The 15895-nt window shown below is 36.2% G+C and overlaps 1 protein-coding gene across 1 annotated transcript in view; it reads right to left on the bottom strand.

Moving 5' to 3' along the window:
• Positions 1-7837: 7837 nt before the first annotated feature.
• limk2 (LIM domain kinase 2) overlaps positions 7838-15895 on the bottom strand; it is a 30449-nt gene continuing 22391 nt past the window's right edge. Inside the window, exons 12-16 of the mRNA XM_051894894.1 lie at positions 14030-14095; positions 13271-13448; positions 12878-12933; positions 12452-12609; positions 7838-9315 (exon numbers count right to left, since the gene is read on the bottom strand). Coding sequence (XP_051750854.1) covers positions 9153-9315; positions 12452-12609; positions 12878-12933; positions 13271-13448; positions 14030-14095 — 621 coding nt within the window. The 3' untranslated portion in view covers positions 7838-9152. The remainder of the gene's footprint in view (positions 9316-12451; positions 12610-12877; positions 12934-13270; positions 13449-14029; positions 14096-15895) is intronic.

Below are 15895 nucleotides of genomic sequence, written 5' to 3'. Positions count from 1 at the left end.
TGACTTTATTTCTGTCATTCATCTACAGAAGTTCTTATTGAGAATTAACAGAAGTTTAACGCTCATGTTTGTTTCATTTGAAATCACCATAATGGTGATTAGTGTTTCCATTAGTTGGGCTCTTAACTCTTGTGTGTTTGTCAAACTCATATGCAGTATGAGTTTGACAAACTAATAAAATAAAAAAGCTGAAATAAGATCAGATGGTGATTTTTAGCTTTTGATGGTTTTATAAACATCGTAAATAGCTTGAATTACTGTCATTTGAACATGATAATTGTGGTGTGCCATTACAGTACATTTAAACTACAACCTCTGTTTTACCGCAACATGAAACTGTATTGTATTTCAGAAGATTGAAAATAAAATCCATGTGTAGAAAACAATAAGTTATACTTACAAACACAGGTATGAGCAATCAGCCTATGAATCTCAACAATGGTGACAACAAAATATTCAGACAATCAGATCAACTCTGAACATCACAAAAAAACTACTAAAAGACAGAACAAAAACCACAGCAAAAATAAAAGCAAATAGTTAGAATTAAAGAAAATGATAGGACAATTCAGCTGCATAATTTATTCATGATGTGATGCATGCTGGGAGTTTTGTACTATTGTTTCCAGCATACATTGCGGCATGACACTTTTGATTTTCACCAATGTTGAGATTCATGTGCTGATTCTTGATGTCTTTGTGTGTCAGTTTAGAATTTTTTTGTGTGTGTTTTTTTTTTTTGTGTGTTTTTTTTTTAATCTGATTGGTTTCTACAATAATGATGATCTCATGTTGCAGTAACAGGGTTTGTATTGTAAATGTGTTACACTGTAAAAATGCTTTTCTTGTTTAGTCTTTTTCCATTCTAAATAAAAATTCTTAAATCTGGATGTTTTTATTAGATAAGAAAAATGATATAAGATATTTTTTCTTGTTTTCTGGGAAAAAAAAGTCAAAATGAAGTTAGTTTTTGCTTAAAACAAGCAAAATTATCTGCTTGTCTGGCATGCGTAATACAGCGTTTTTAGTCATTAGCGCGGGTCCATGTGAATAGGGATTTTTGATAACGTTGTCATCTGTACAAAGTAAAAACTTTTCAGTTTTTAGTACATCGTTGTCGTATAAACATACCTTTAGTGTTAGTTTTACTCTTGCTGCTGAAATTGTGTTAGCTGTAGCAAAAATAACAATGGAAAATGTGGTCAGGTGATGTTGACAACTTGATGAAGAGGTTATCTAGTGGCCTAATCTTACACATAGTGTTTTTTTTGTTGTTGTTGTTGTTTTTTTGGATCATGTAGATGTAATACAGTTAATTTCAACTTAATAATAGTATGCTATAGAATGCATTGCGGGCGTGAAGCATGTCACCATTGTTGAGATTTATATTTCCGTAAGAGGGTCTATGGTTGAAAAGATGTTTAAGAAATTCTGCAGCGGTCAACCTGAAGCTTTCACTTGCACACCCACTGAAGCTATGTGAGGTTGAACTGAGTCTATATCTGGATGAGAGATCTCCTGGTAGACTAGCTGCAGAAAGTGGTGTTAGAGAGACTAGTGGGTCTGATCAACTTGTGGTCTGAGTGGGTCCTAATACCCCAGTACAGTCGCAATAAGCTGTACTGTATAAAGGGTGTCACCCTGGTGTAAAATAGTCCATACAGCATATCACATACTGCCTAACGCCCCAGTACAGTCACCATAAACTGTACTGAATAAAGGGTTAAAATAAACCCCAGAAAATAAGGGGTGTAACCCTGGGGCAAAAATAATCCCTACATTACCTCACATACCATGTGGGTAGTTAAGTTAGTTAGTTTCACATCACAAATGAAATAGTATTTTAATTAGTTCTCACAACTTACATGGAAGCACTCTATTTTTTTATTTTTATTTTATTTTTTCATTACTATTTTTAATGTTTTTGAAAGAAGTCTCATATGCTCATCAAGCCTGCATATATTTGATCCAAAATACAGAAAAACAGCAATATTGTGAAATATTATTTCAATTTTAAATAATGTTTTTCTATTTTAATATACTTTAAAATATGTATTTCTCTGATGCAAAGCTGAATTTTAATCAGCCATACTTCATACTTCAGATACTTCAGAAATCATTCTAATATGCTGATTTATTATCAGGGTTGGAAACAGTTGTGCTGCTTAATATTTTTTGGAACATGTGATACTTTTTCAGGATTTATTGATTAATAAAAGGTTTAAAAAAAAACAGAATTTATTCAGAATAGAATAAATTCTTTTCTAACAAGCCTTTACTATCAAATCAGTTTAACACATCCTTACTGAATAAAATTATTAATTTTGCTTTCAAAAAGGAAAGAAAAAAATGACACCCCAAACTTTTGAACAGTAGTGTATATTGTTACAAAATGTTTCATCAGCATTGACCATCATTGAAATCTCGTCACAAAACAGCACCAACAGTTTGAATTGTTGTTTTAAATTCGACAGTCATTGAGATCTCACAATCAAACAAAACCGGCCATCATAGAAATCTTGTAATGGAATAAAACCAACTGTCATTAAAATCTCGTTAAGGAACAAAGCCGACCGTTATTCAAATCTCATTAGGGAACAAAATCGAGTGGCATTGAAATCTTGTAATGGAAAAAGAAAAAGAATATTCTCGAATATCTCGTAACAAAACGAAACGAAACCGACCGTCGTTGAAATCTCATAATGGAGCAAAGCTGATCGTCACTGAAATCTCATAACAGGAAAAAATGAATTGTCATTGAAATCTTGTAACCAAATAAAACCGACACTGAAAACCAACCATCATTAAAATCTTGTAATGAAACAAAACCGACCATCATTGAAATGTCATAATGGAACAAAACTGACAGTCATTGAGATCTCGTAAACTAACGAAACTGACTGCTATTGAGATCTCCTAAAGTAACAAAACAATCCATCATTGAAATCTCATAACAAAACAAAACCAAATGTCTTTGAAATCTTGTAAAAGAACAAAGAAACAAAACCGATCGTCATTGAGATCTCGCAATTGAACAAGACCATCATTGAGATCTCGTAACCGAACAAAACGGACCATCATAGAAATCTTGTAACCTAACAAAACCAACTGTCATTAAAATCTCGTTAGGGAACAAAATTGACTGTCATTGAAATCTCGTAATGGAAAAAAGGCCGTTATTGAAATCTCATAGCCCAGCAAAACCGACTATCATTGAAATCTTGTAATGGAATAAAACCAACCGTCATTAAAATCTCGTAAAAGAATAAAACATACCTTATTGAGATCTTGTAACTGAACAAAACTGACTGACAATGAAAACCAACTGTCATTTAAATCTCGTAAACGAACAAAACTGACCGTCATTGAAATCTCATAATCAAATAAAACAGACGTCATTGAAATGTCGTAACTGAATGAAACCGACCATCGTTGAAATCTCGTAACATAACAAAACCAACTGTCTTTAAAATCTTGCAAAGGAACAAAACTGACCGTCACTCAAATCTCGTAAAGAAACGAAACCGACCGTTGTTGAAATCTCATAATGGAGCAAAGCTGATCGTCATTGAAATCTTGTAACAGAAAAAAAAGAACCGTCACCGTTACGGAGGTAAGCGCTTGCTTTAGTTGAGCTGCTGACCCTTGCTGTTTTAGCTTTAATTTTATTCCAAAAAAAAAAAAAAAACTTAGGGAAAAAAAAATCTGATCAAATCGATTTGGCGGCTTATGCTATGTTTTTTATTTTGATCAATATTTATGTGAATAAATGCTTTAATTAAAATGTTTATCATATAAAGTGACCAATCATGTCTCATTAGAAGACTTGGATTGATGTCATGTGCAAACAACCTATATGGCGGACCACTACTGCGGCCGTTAGAAGCTCTGGTTCCTATAGAAACAGTCAGACGCACACTTAGGACTGTGCATGCACAAATTGAGCGTTTAGAAACAAAATTTATGAGACAGTTGTTGTCAGATTTCATATTCAGATAAAAATGATAAATCTGAAAAATACAATGTACACTAAACAATTTAAAACACCAGCAAGACTTATTCACACACAGACATCAAGAATCAGCGTATGAATCTCAACAATGGTGACATGCTTCATGCCGCAATGCATTCTGGGTGCCTCATACAAAACTCATCCATGGCTCCCAGAATGCATTGCAGCATGAAGCATGTCACCATTGTTGAGATTCATACGCTGATTCTTGATGTCTGTGTGTGAATTACATGATGAAGGGTACAGGAAGAGCATAATGGGCCTCATTCATGAAACACGAGTAGAACAAATGTTTGTGTAAATTGTTCATAAGCTGTTCTGATGTAAATTTTCAGATTCATGAAAATGTTTGTGTTTTCAAAATATTAGTTGGTACGAAAGAAATTTAAACCATCTCCTTACTATGTGTAAATGGTGCATAAAACATTCATTCTGTGTTCTTTTAGGCAAACTGATGACTGCATTTTGATGCACTATGTACCAAGTTGCTAGGCTCTCTGTGAGCCCCCTTGGCTACTGCCTTTACAGTGAAGCATTGTTAGACCTCTTCTCATTATAGAGAGTCATTCTTCTCAGGCCTCTGCTCCCTAAAGTTCCACCTGAATAACAGGTCTGAGTTGACAAGCTTGACAAGCTGTTCTGAGCGTGGGACACTGATAGAAGCCTCTTCTCGCTTTCAAGAGTTGTCATACTTGGGCTCTGTCACCAGAGCTCGGCGGGCAGTAGTGCTGAGTTCTTGATCACTGCTTTCAGAAGGTAGCTTCGTTAGGTCTCCTCTCGCTATAGAGAGTTGTTCTGCTGTAATGACTGGCTCGATCAAACACACAATTGTAAAAGTTAATCTACATAACCCTCACCCATACAGACTCCGTAATGTCTGGCTTCCCCACTGAGAACTATCACCCTTCTGCTTCACCCATACACTTCAAAAGACACTTGGGACATTGATTGTCCTCAATACAAAAATCAGGCATTCGGCCCATAGAAATGGCATCCTTTCCACTAATTTATTGACACATTTGCTTAAATGAATGAACCTGCATTTCCCCAGTGTGTATTATTACTGTTTGTATATTGTTCTTTTGTATATTGTAGTTTTATGCATGCCTGATGATAGAACTACTAGAGGCCATCTAGGTGGTGTCTCATATCAGAATACTTGTTGTTTAATGACTCACACTTTGGTGGACATCACCATCTCTTAGAATGCACTGTATGTTTGTTATATTTATCAGAGTATAAATGGACACAAACTTCCAGCTTACTCCCCTCATGCAAATGAGTTCACTTTCAAACAAAAGAACTCTCCCACCTGAGAATTGCACTTTCTCATTGGTCAAGCCAAACCTCAAAGATGTGATTCCTGTGGAACATAAAGGGCACCTCACAGTGACCTTCTGCCTTTGTTCTCGCTGATTCTACCGATTGCTGTTTACGAGACCTCACCCAGCCACCCGGGCCTCATTCACTTCAAGCCATGTGCAACTTCCTCGACAACAGGGTCAAATTAACAGCACAATTTTGTTGTCATTTCTTCATTCAACGCAGAAGATCTTGATTACAACTTCAACACCCTCGGACCAAACCATCAAGAATTTCTTCTGAGATTACATATCCGGATGCTTTTCAACAGCTAAGGCATTTGCAAATATCGTACATTTGAACACTAAACAGCGATTTAGTATTAAGTTGTGAACCCCTTTGTTAACAAAGGTGCTATAATAGTGAGAAACTGATGGTTCTTCCAGCTCGTTAAATGACTCTTTTCATAGCTCTCTTCCTCTGTTATGCTACTGTTTAATTAAATTCTACTTTCTCATTTCCTATGTATGTGTGATGTATGTGTGTGTCTGTTAGATTAACATTTAAGATGAACATTTTGATCACAGCTGCATGCTAAGAAAGCGTTATTTTTCTGTGGCCATGAAAAATATCCTTTCTGAAGAGTTGATAGACGATTAATACTGAGTGTTCGCTGGCCGAACAGGTTAATTGATTGTAATATTAATTCAGCTACATGAAGTTAATTTGATTAACTGATCCAAATATTTATAATTAATTATAACGAGTTATAATTAATTATTCATATTTCCCTTTTGAGATAATTTCTTACACTGCTGAGGCCTCCTCTCTGATATCATCCAGTAGATAGGCTTTCTGTTAGCCGTTCTAAATATAAGACATTGTTAGGCCTCCTCTTCCTTTAAAGAGTTGTCATGTTGAGGCCTCCATCCTCAGAGTGCGAGTTGGGAAGACTTGGGAAGCTGGGCAACATGACTTATGCCCACTCTCGTCTCAAGAGTTGTCACATGGGGAAGTTTATCATCCTCTATTTTGGACCAGGTAGTGTTGCCAAGTCGTTAGGCTCTCTTTGAGCCTCCTTGGCTGTTGCTTTAGGACTGGAGCATTGTTAGGCTTTTTCTCATTATGAGAATCTTCCTGTGAGGCCCCTGCTTTAGAGATCAGCAGGCAGTATTATCAAGTTGTTAGGCTCCCTTTGAGCCTCCTTGGCTACTGCTTTTATAAGAATACTGTTAGCCCCTCTCTTTTTAGAGAATCTTTTTTGCTAGAGGGCTGCTCCTCAGTGCTCCGCCTGGGGCAGCAGCATCAAGTTGTTAGGGTCGCTGCATGCCTCCTTGATAGGAGCTTGACGGGGTAAACAATGCTGAGTCGTTAGGCTCTCTTGAGCCTCCTTAGCTGCTCCTTTGTTAGAGTGATGTCAGGCCTTCCCTTTTCTAAGAAAATTGTCCATTTAGGCCACTGCTCCCCCAGAGCTCCACCTTTTTATGCAATTCAAGTTGTAGGCTCTCTTGAGCCTTCCTGGGAGCTGCCCTGAGTATAAAATGTAGTGAGGCCTCCTCTCGTCTTTGAGAGTCAACATATTGAGGTCTTCGCACTTGGAGCCAGAATTGAGTAGTAGCAGTTGTAGGCTCTCTGTGAGCCTCCTTGGCCACTGCTCTTGAACTAGAGTGTTGTTAGGCCTCCTCTAGAGGAGGCCTGAGAGTAATTCTATTAGAGGCTTCCTCTCTCCTCATCTTTTTCCAGGCGAAGAGAGATGAAAAAATCTCAGCTTTTCAGAATGTCGCAAGCGCACCGCAGGTCATGTGACAAGAACCAACCAACCAGCTTTGGCCTTTCCGAAACAACATCGAAAGCACAGCCGAGATGGACGAACAGCTGATCATAGCTGTACAGGGCGTTTTTGTATTTCTTTTCTCCATAAACATATCTAGTTGTAGTGCTAATGCAAGGGCTAGAAATACATTTATCCTTTGCTGAAACGCGGCTCATGATTGCTTAGCAACGGCAGACACCACAGAAGCACAAGCTCCCAAGTGCTTTTAAAAAGATGAGAAAGTGGTGCGGCCAGCAAATGCCATTTGGAATTGGACTTTGAAGTCTCTATTAAACTTGCAGTGCTGAGGATGCTCCAGGACCAGGTTTGGGAAACACTGCAATGACTACACTTTAACTTAATAACTGTACGTTTAGGACTCACAATTGGCATCTGTTATATTTAACTATTTATTTCAGTGAAATATTAAAAATTAGAAAGAAAGGTCAAGAAAATTTCGCAATATATCACCATCTATATTGTCACAATGGAGATGTAAGATCATGTCAAGCACGCTTCATTGTGGGACACCGTTTTGGTATATTTGATCAAATCTAGAAGCTCATTCTATGCATACTTTGTACAGTATACAGTACTGTACTAACCACTGTCAGCACCATATACTTACACAACAGCGCCTCCCTGTGGCTGATTAAACACTTACAAAGAATATGAAATTGGTGAAAAAGAGAGCAAACAAAGACAGCCAATACTTTATTCCATCTTTATTCATGAAACATTAGTGTAAGAAATCCTGTGGCGTACAAGTAGTGGTTACAATTTTATACATGTCAGTACCATTGACATAAGATTAGAAAAATGCTCTTGCACAGCTTTTCACATTCTACAAACATAAGCATACTACAAATCCACATTATCCCAACACGACATCCAATCTATACAAAGATGAAAAATATATCCAGTTTTAATTTAAACATTTGTGATCAAAGTGAGGATGACATTCATTTTCAAACATCCTCACAAACCGTCACTTGTTAAATTCTGCGACTGCAGATATTTTGATTATAGCCTGTTTCAGTAACGAGCTCAAAACTCTTAGAAACGGCCGGTCAAGATCCAGCATTACGATCTCACTTATCATTTCACTTGGAGAATACAACTCCAGAGCAGGTTTTGATACAGAGAAAAAAAATATTCTTGCCCTGTCATGATATATTTAAAAGTTAAGCCCATGACAGCGGAACAGACAACTCCAGTTTTTAAATAGCTGATGTACCAGGAACGAACTACAATATAAGAAGCATTTCCAAGAAACCACATATTGGAAAGCATATCAGAAGCGTGCTACTTCCTTTCATAACAGTTTCATCGCTTTCTGTCTTTGGATTATAGAGTTACAGATGTCAGGACCTCAAGTGCTAGTAATACAGAAACAATCTAGGGATTGAGTGTACATAAGCACAACTACCTGCAGGGGGCGATGTGGTCCAACAATGCTTGATTTACATACATTCCTAGAGTTCATGTCATTTGAATAGAACTTTCCATATTATTTAGGCTGTAATTTGAAAACATGTCCAAGTCACATTTCACCCTATTTGTAAAATACTTACTGTGACATTTTCATGACAATCAAGTACATTTCTCCCCAAAATTTTATTGTGCGTTAATTTTGTGGTCTCAAATTTTCATTAATCTGACAATTGCGGGAAACTTGATCAAGGAAATCTATGATAACTTAACTAGTGGTAGGCGTAAAGGATTGAGCAACATGGTTAAATCATAACTAAACCATCCAAATTAGACAGAAGCAACAAGAAGCTCATAGTCACTGAAATGTATCTGTTCCCTCAACAGAACTTTGCCTAGAACTCTTTGCAGTTCTAGAATGCCCTCAAAGTTCTGTGTGTTGAGACAGATCTCTCCAAGGAACACCAGCATGAGCATGTTCCCAATATGCAAACCCAAGGTAAACGCTTTGATTCAGTTCTGTAAACTCATTTAAAAAAAAAGAAAGAAAAAAAAAAAGATCCAGCCCATATCTCAGCCTGTGCTGCCACTGGATTAGTCCCTGTTGTTTTCCTGGTTTTCAGAGGCAATTTCACTGGGTCCATAAGTTCTTAAAAACTTCTGCTGAAGTTCATCCAGTTCAGCAGGCAGAGGGATATTCAACTCTTGATTCAGAGTTAATGCCTCAAAGCAGTCCTCCAACTTCTGAAAAGCAGGCCTGAAGAAGACAGGAAGAGGAAAAAGGTAAGAACTGGAAGTCTTTCCGTCCATTACTGGGTAATGCTAATCACCATCGTTCATACTATAGCTAGATACACTACCGTTCAAAAGTTTGGGGTTGGTAAGATTTAATGTTTTTGAAAAAAGTCTTATTCTCATTGCTCACCAAGGCTGCATTTAACTGACCAAAATACAGTAAAAACTGTAGTATTGTGAAATATTATTACAATTTTCATGTCCTAATATTAATTGAGACTACATGGAAGATTTGTAAAAATTAATTTGTCATTGATGTTGTTAAATCTGCCCACCCCTAGTAACAATCAGGGTTCGTACGGTCATGAAATACCTGGAAAAATCTGTATAACAGAATATATGTTTAATTTTGAATTTTGGAGTGGGATTGTGGGTATAGCACAAGTCATAGCACAATTCCTGCAGTCTTAATAATGTGAGAAATTCCTGCAAACATTTATTCACTATAGCATGTAGGTTAGATGATTAAATGAATCCACATTTGAAAACAGCATGAGTGATTCAGTGGTTCTTCCATGTCTCTCTCTCGCTCTCTCAAATTGACGGTGGCCAAGAAGTGCACTCACTCACTTTGCAAAAAACAAACAAAAACACACCCTGAGACGCTCTCACTGCATGACGTAGTCTTTTGGAATGCAGTTACAATGCCCCTAAAATTCCAGATATGAGGGCAAAATGCCCATGTTTTTGTTATAATAAATGGAATATAGTTAAGCACAAACAAGAGTGCTGCTTTTCCCAAATATCAGATCGACTGATGTGATGATTTTATACAGTTCAATAAACAAGAAGTTAATATTGTTAATTACATTTTAGAAAAAAAAGTTAATAATGTAGGTTTTGCTCTATTTCGCCAATGAAAACAGTTCCAAACAAAGTCACAGTACTCACTGTAAAAAACAAAATTATTATGACCAATAAGTTGACAACATTACTTTAACTCATCAAAATAAGTTAAGCAATTTTCAGCTTTTTTTTAATAAGTTTTACAAGATTCAACTCATTTTTTTAAAATCAGTTTAATGTAGTTTAAATTGAAATTACTTAAAAAGGTAAGTTGACTGTACTTAAATTTAAGGCAGCAACTTTTTTTTTTTTTTTTTAGACATGACTCGTTCCTGAATGAATTTGACTCAATTCATTAAAGCAGTTAAAGCAGCGATGATCAAAAGAACATGGACAAAACAGTCACTCGTTGTAAACAAATGTTCAATGACGTGCCGAATGCGTTATGACCAGTCATTTACGCCGTCATCACCCGGGTGTGTTGATAGACCTGAACATCTCACGTTGCTATCTGTGTTTAAACTAAACTCATTTAAACCTTGCCAATTTAAACATTCATCTGTAAGACGCGAAAGAGAACTTGCGCGCACTGTGAGATTTGTGTGTACTCATCCGAAGCGCGTACATGGAGAGCCGCGTCACAGCGCGCAAATACTCTCGCTCAAATTCTCTTTGAAGTCTTGCACCTGAACGGACAAATTCACACAAAAATTGTCAACATGCCCATCTTAGCGAATATCCTAACAAGGTTATGTCTTAGGAGAAAAACAAGACAGACAACACATGTGTACCAGTATCAGTGTACTGGATCTTTGAATTATGTCTTAAAGGGACAGCAGTCTAATATTCCTGCTCTCTGTGTTTTAATGTTAATCAAACGACAAAAGACGAAAAAAAATCACTGGACTGAATAGCTTTTGTAACTTCAGTAATGTTTCAACTTTAATTATTCAAAGAAGTTTATATGCAGTTAATTTAGATTTGATTACTTTAATCAATATTTGTACCTGAAAGCTGTTAGATATTGTTTATTTTATTTGTATCTTAGCTCTCGTGTATTTATTTGTGCTGTTTCTTGTAGTTAGATTATTTGTTTTTATTTTCTTTATCTTTATTTGACAATTGGCCTATTTTTTACTGAACACAGCATATATACCGAATTGTACCGAAACCTTGACCCTAAAACGGTTATACAAACCGAACCACAAGAAATCTGAACCGTCTCACCCCTGATATATACATATATATATATATATATATAATTATTATTATTATACTATTTCTGACTATTCCCATGCAAAGGTACTGTTTAATCGCACAGCAAATATTCTGACCGAAACTCTGACTTGTCCATCCAGATAGGGGTAGTCTCTGCTTTTGTTATTTTTATTTCTTATGCATTCCATTTTTATTCTTATGTATTTGTTTCTTTTTCATCTAAAGCACATTGAATTACCATTGTGTATGAAATGTGGTATAATGTGCTATAATGTGCTAATGTGCTAAAATGTCTTGACATCAGCACATTGCATCTCTGCACTACAAGCGAGCTGCACGCTGTGATACAAGTGTTGCATCGTTACAAAAGTTTATAATTTTTTTTTCTTTTTTCACCATTCAGTACTCGTGCACTCTCTGAGAGATGGTTTTCTGTGTGCTCACAGTCACATACAAAGTGCACACACATAAAGCAGCCTCGCAAACAGATCGCAAGTACCACATCAAGTTTTTTTTTTTTTTCGCATCTTATTGTGCAAAATTATGTAAAAATGCCCGTCTTGCCGAGTATCCTCATAAACACAGTCGGTTATGTCTTAAGTGAATGTGAACAGTTGAGAAAGAAAACATGTGTATCAGTATACTGGATCCATGAATAAGGTCTTAAAGTGGTAGCAGCCTAATATAGCTGCTGCTGTTTGTGTCATTAATGTTAATCAAACAACAAAAGACAGAGAAATTCACACACTGCTCTTGACTGAATAAATTTTGTAACTTTAATTTTAAGGAATAATCTGTTTTTATTTATAGTGAATTAACTGTTTTTAATTGACAGTTTATTCAATTTCTATAGTATTTCTGTACCTGAATACTACTCTTAGACCTACCTGAGAAAAAAAACAAACAAAAAAAACATTAATTTGAATTAAAAAGTATTTTTAGACTCAAATTAAAAACAGCACCACCAGGGAAATGATCATTTTACATTTGTCACCCTGTGGTGAAGAAAAATCTACTGTTTCCATTTCAATCTCACCGTCAACATTACTGTTTAAAAAAGAAGGGCATTTGTGACAAAACACAGTGGCACTTACCGGTTGTCAGGGGCGAGGTCACAACAAGCCACAGCCAATGCAAAGAAAGCAGGAGGACAGTGCTCAGGAAGAAATTTCTCTATGAATTTTCGCACATTAAGCCCAAAATCCAGCGTTCTCGGAAGACACTCTGGATCTGCATAAACTTGACCAATAATCTATTACCAAAAGAAGAAGGAAGAATGAATAAAGACAAATGGAAGAGAAATAAACATGATGAAACTTACAAGCATCCTCTTACATAACAGAGAATAAAATGTAGCCGTTTTGACTCAAACCACTTGAGTGTAATGTTAGCTTTCGGCATTCCGACATTCATATTCGACAAGTGCTTACATAAATGACAGTTAGTTCTAAGACCATATGCTGTCCTCATAAAGACACGCCATAAAGTCTGAGATGTTTACCATTACATAAGACTCTTACCTCACAAAGTACAATGCCAAAAGAGAAAATATCCACCTTCTCATCATAGCGTTTACCTGTTTACACACAGGAAAAAAAGAGCTCCATCAAGAAAAACAAGCTTACAGAACAACTCACAAACACCTTTATATTAGATGATGACAATACATGGAGGAACAGGACACAATATTCTCAGACAACAATTAAGGTGATACGGTACATTTGACATTCTCATTTACATGACCAGTTGATGTCCATCCAGTAAGCAGTTTAGAAAATGTAGTCACATAAATTAAACTATTCACTGATATTTTTAAATATTTCAGACACAACATGTGAAAGCGCATGGATATTTAGTTTAGGATTATTTGTTTTCTTGATGCAAAGATCGTAAGTGTAATTCTCTCTTCTCACCATTGAGCATTTCTGGGGCCATCCAGTACGGGTTCCCCACCACAGTGTAGCGTTTCTTACGGTCAATGCGTCTAAACAGCCTTTTCTTATTGGTTGGTTTGTCGGGGGGTGGCTGCTTGACCTTTTCCTCCATGATTAGACGAGACAGACCAAAATCTGCCACCACAACGGTGTTGTCCTGCAGGGGTCAGACAAGTCGAGCAAAGATGAACAGATTTATGCTTAATGTGCAAAAATGCTTATGACAGATAAACATTTCTATGATACAAGTTTGAGTACAAAGGAACAAAATAAAGGAAAAAAATTAAAAACTCAAAAAATATTTAAAAAGTAGTGTCAAAAATCTTGATAACACCAGAAGTCAATCCTAGCTTTAAACTGTTTGTGCATGTCTAAATGTTTAAGTCCCAAAGGCATGCCATTTGTTCTCTTAAAATGATTCTCTAAATAGCTTGTCATAAGTGATTCACTAAGGATACAGTATGTGAATGACAGCATTTCCTGTCTTATCTTCTTACCACTAACTAAACAAGCGAGCAACCACTAACTAAACAGAACCGATCTTCACACTTCAATGTATTTTCTCTCTCCTGCTCAAGTGTTCTTACATAACTTGTTTTTGGGTGCTTGTCTACTTCAGCCTTTCTGTTTGTGCTGACAAAAGCCTGTCAGCTATTCTAGGCCATGGGCTCCCCAAGCAAGGCCTAATAAATGTAGACTTTGATCTAAATTAATGTGAAATGTGTGAAACTCTCATACCAGTTTGATCAGGCAGTTGTGAGAGTTCAGATCTCGATGTATGATGCTCATTGAATGCAGATATGCCTGAAAGAATAAGAAGATAACAAAATCAATAAAGAAGAAAGAAAAAGAGGTTGTGTCTGAGCAGAATGAGGAAAGACAGAGGTGCACTAATAGACATCTACCACTTGATCATCACTACAACAACAAGAACTAAGACAAAAACTGAAGTGGTGCATCACAGCAACACTAGGCAACAAGACACAACAAAACTTCCTACTAAACAGGAAGTTGCTTCACAGTCTCTTCAACTACACTGACAAGTCTTATTTGGGATGTACATGCTCTTGGAAATAGAAGTAAAACTGTATTCTAACTAGGCGTAATTTAACAAGTTTTTTTGTGGCAAGTAATGTGTGAACACACTGGAAGTGCAAATATTGCGTGGTACGATCCAATCGCAGCCAATCTGAATAGGCATGCAACAACAGAATTTCCAGACAATACTATTAATATTGTCTGGACACAAAAAAACCACACATATTAGTAATTGTTTAGGAACTATTAGAAACATCTTCAAGGTTTATATTTTTTCCATTATCTATCAGTATCTCTTAAAGGGTCAGTTCACCCAAAAATGAAAATCTGTCATATAGTGGTTCAACCTTAATGTTATGAAGCGACGAGAATACTTTTTGTGCGCCAAAACCCCCCCCAAAACAATGACTTTATTCAACAATATCTAGTGATGGGCGATTTAAAAACACTGCTTCATGAAGTTTTGAAGCTTTACAAATCTTCAAAACTTTCGAATCAGTGGTTTGGAGCGTCTATCAAACTGCCAAAGTCACGTGATTTCAGTAAACAAGGCTTTGTTACGTCATGAGTGTTTCGAAACGTTTGTTACGTCATGAGTGTTTCGAAACGAAATTTCAATGGTTCACGTGACTTTGTCAGTTTGATACACACTCCGAACCACTGATTCGAAACAAAAGATTCGTAAAGCTTCGAAGCTTCATGAAGCAGTGTTTTGAAATCGCCCATCACTAGATATTATTGAATAAAGCCATTATTTCATTTTTTTTGTGCACAAAAAGTATTCTCGTCACTTTATAACATTAAGGTTGAACCACTGTAGTCACATGAACTCTTTAGTACCTTTCTGGGCATTTGAAAGTATTAATTATCTTGCTGTCAATGGAGGCCTCACTGAACCATCGGGTTTTATCAAAAATATCTTAATTTGTGTTCCAAAGATGAACGAAGGTCTTACGGATGTGAAACGACATGAGGATGAGTAATTAATGACAGAATTTTCATTTTTGGGTGAACTAACCCTTTAATTAGTGCTAGATGATGATCTAAATTTTAAAATAGGCATAAACTATTAAATATCCAACATTGATAGATAAATATACAATAATGGCTGATGCCAATAAATATAAAATATACTAATACTGGCTGATAAACAATATGGCACAGATATTATGCATCTCTAAATTAAAACATACTTAATTTAGAGCTACCCAGTGTGTCACAAGAGAAAACGAAATCAAATGTCCGTCAAAATGTCCTGAAGTGCCATTTCTGAAATGTTACACATGGAAATGTCACAGATTCATATTCATATTAAAACAGGACTAATAAATTTGAGTAGAAAATGTTGATACTAGTATTATTGCTCCTCTGATGACACCAAACGTAATGCAAAATTACTTTTCAAATAGGCCTTGTTTGCTATCAGTTGACAAAACCCATGCCATTGGTTGAGCTAATATTGCTGCATCACACTGGTTGGAACACTATAAAAACTACAATGTTTTGATAGTACCAGAGGCACAGTGTTTACACTTTGAGGGAAATCAACATACGGAAGTCTTATAG

Source organism: Ctenopharyngodon idella, chromosome 5, assembly GCF_019924925.1.
Source record: "Ctenopharyngodon idella isolate HZGC_01 chromosome 5, HZGC01, whole genome shotgun sequence".
In the NCBI taxonomy this organism is placed as follows: domain Eukaryota; kingdom Metazoa; phylum Chordata; class Actinopteri; order Cypriniformes; family Xenocyprididae; genus Ctenopharyngodon; species Ctenopharyngodon idella.
Note: the sequence above shows the minus strand (reverse complement) of the source record. Positions and strands in the feature narration are given on the sequence as shown.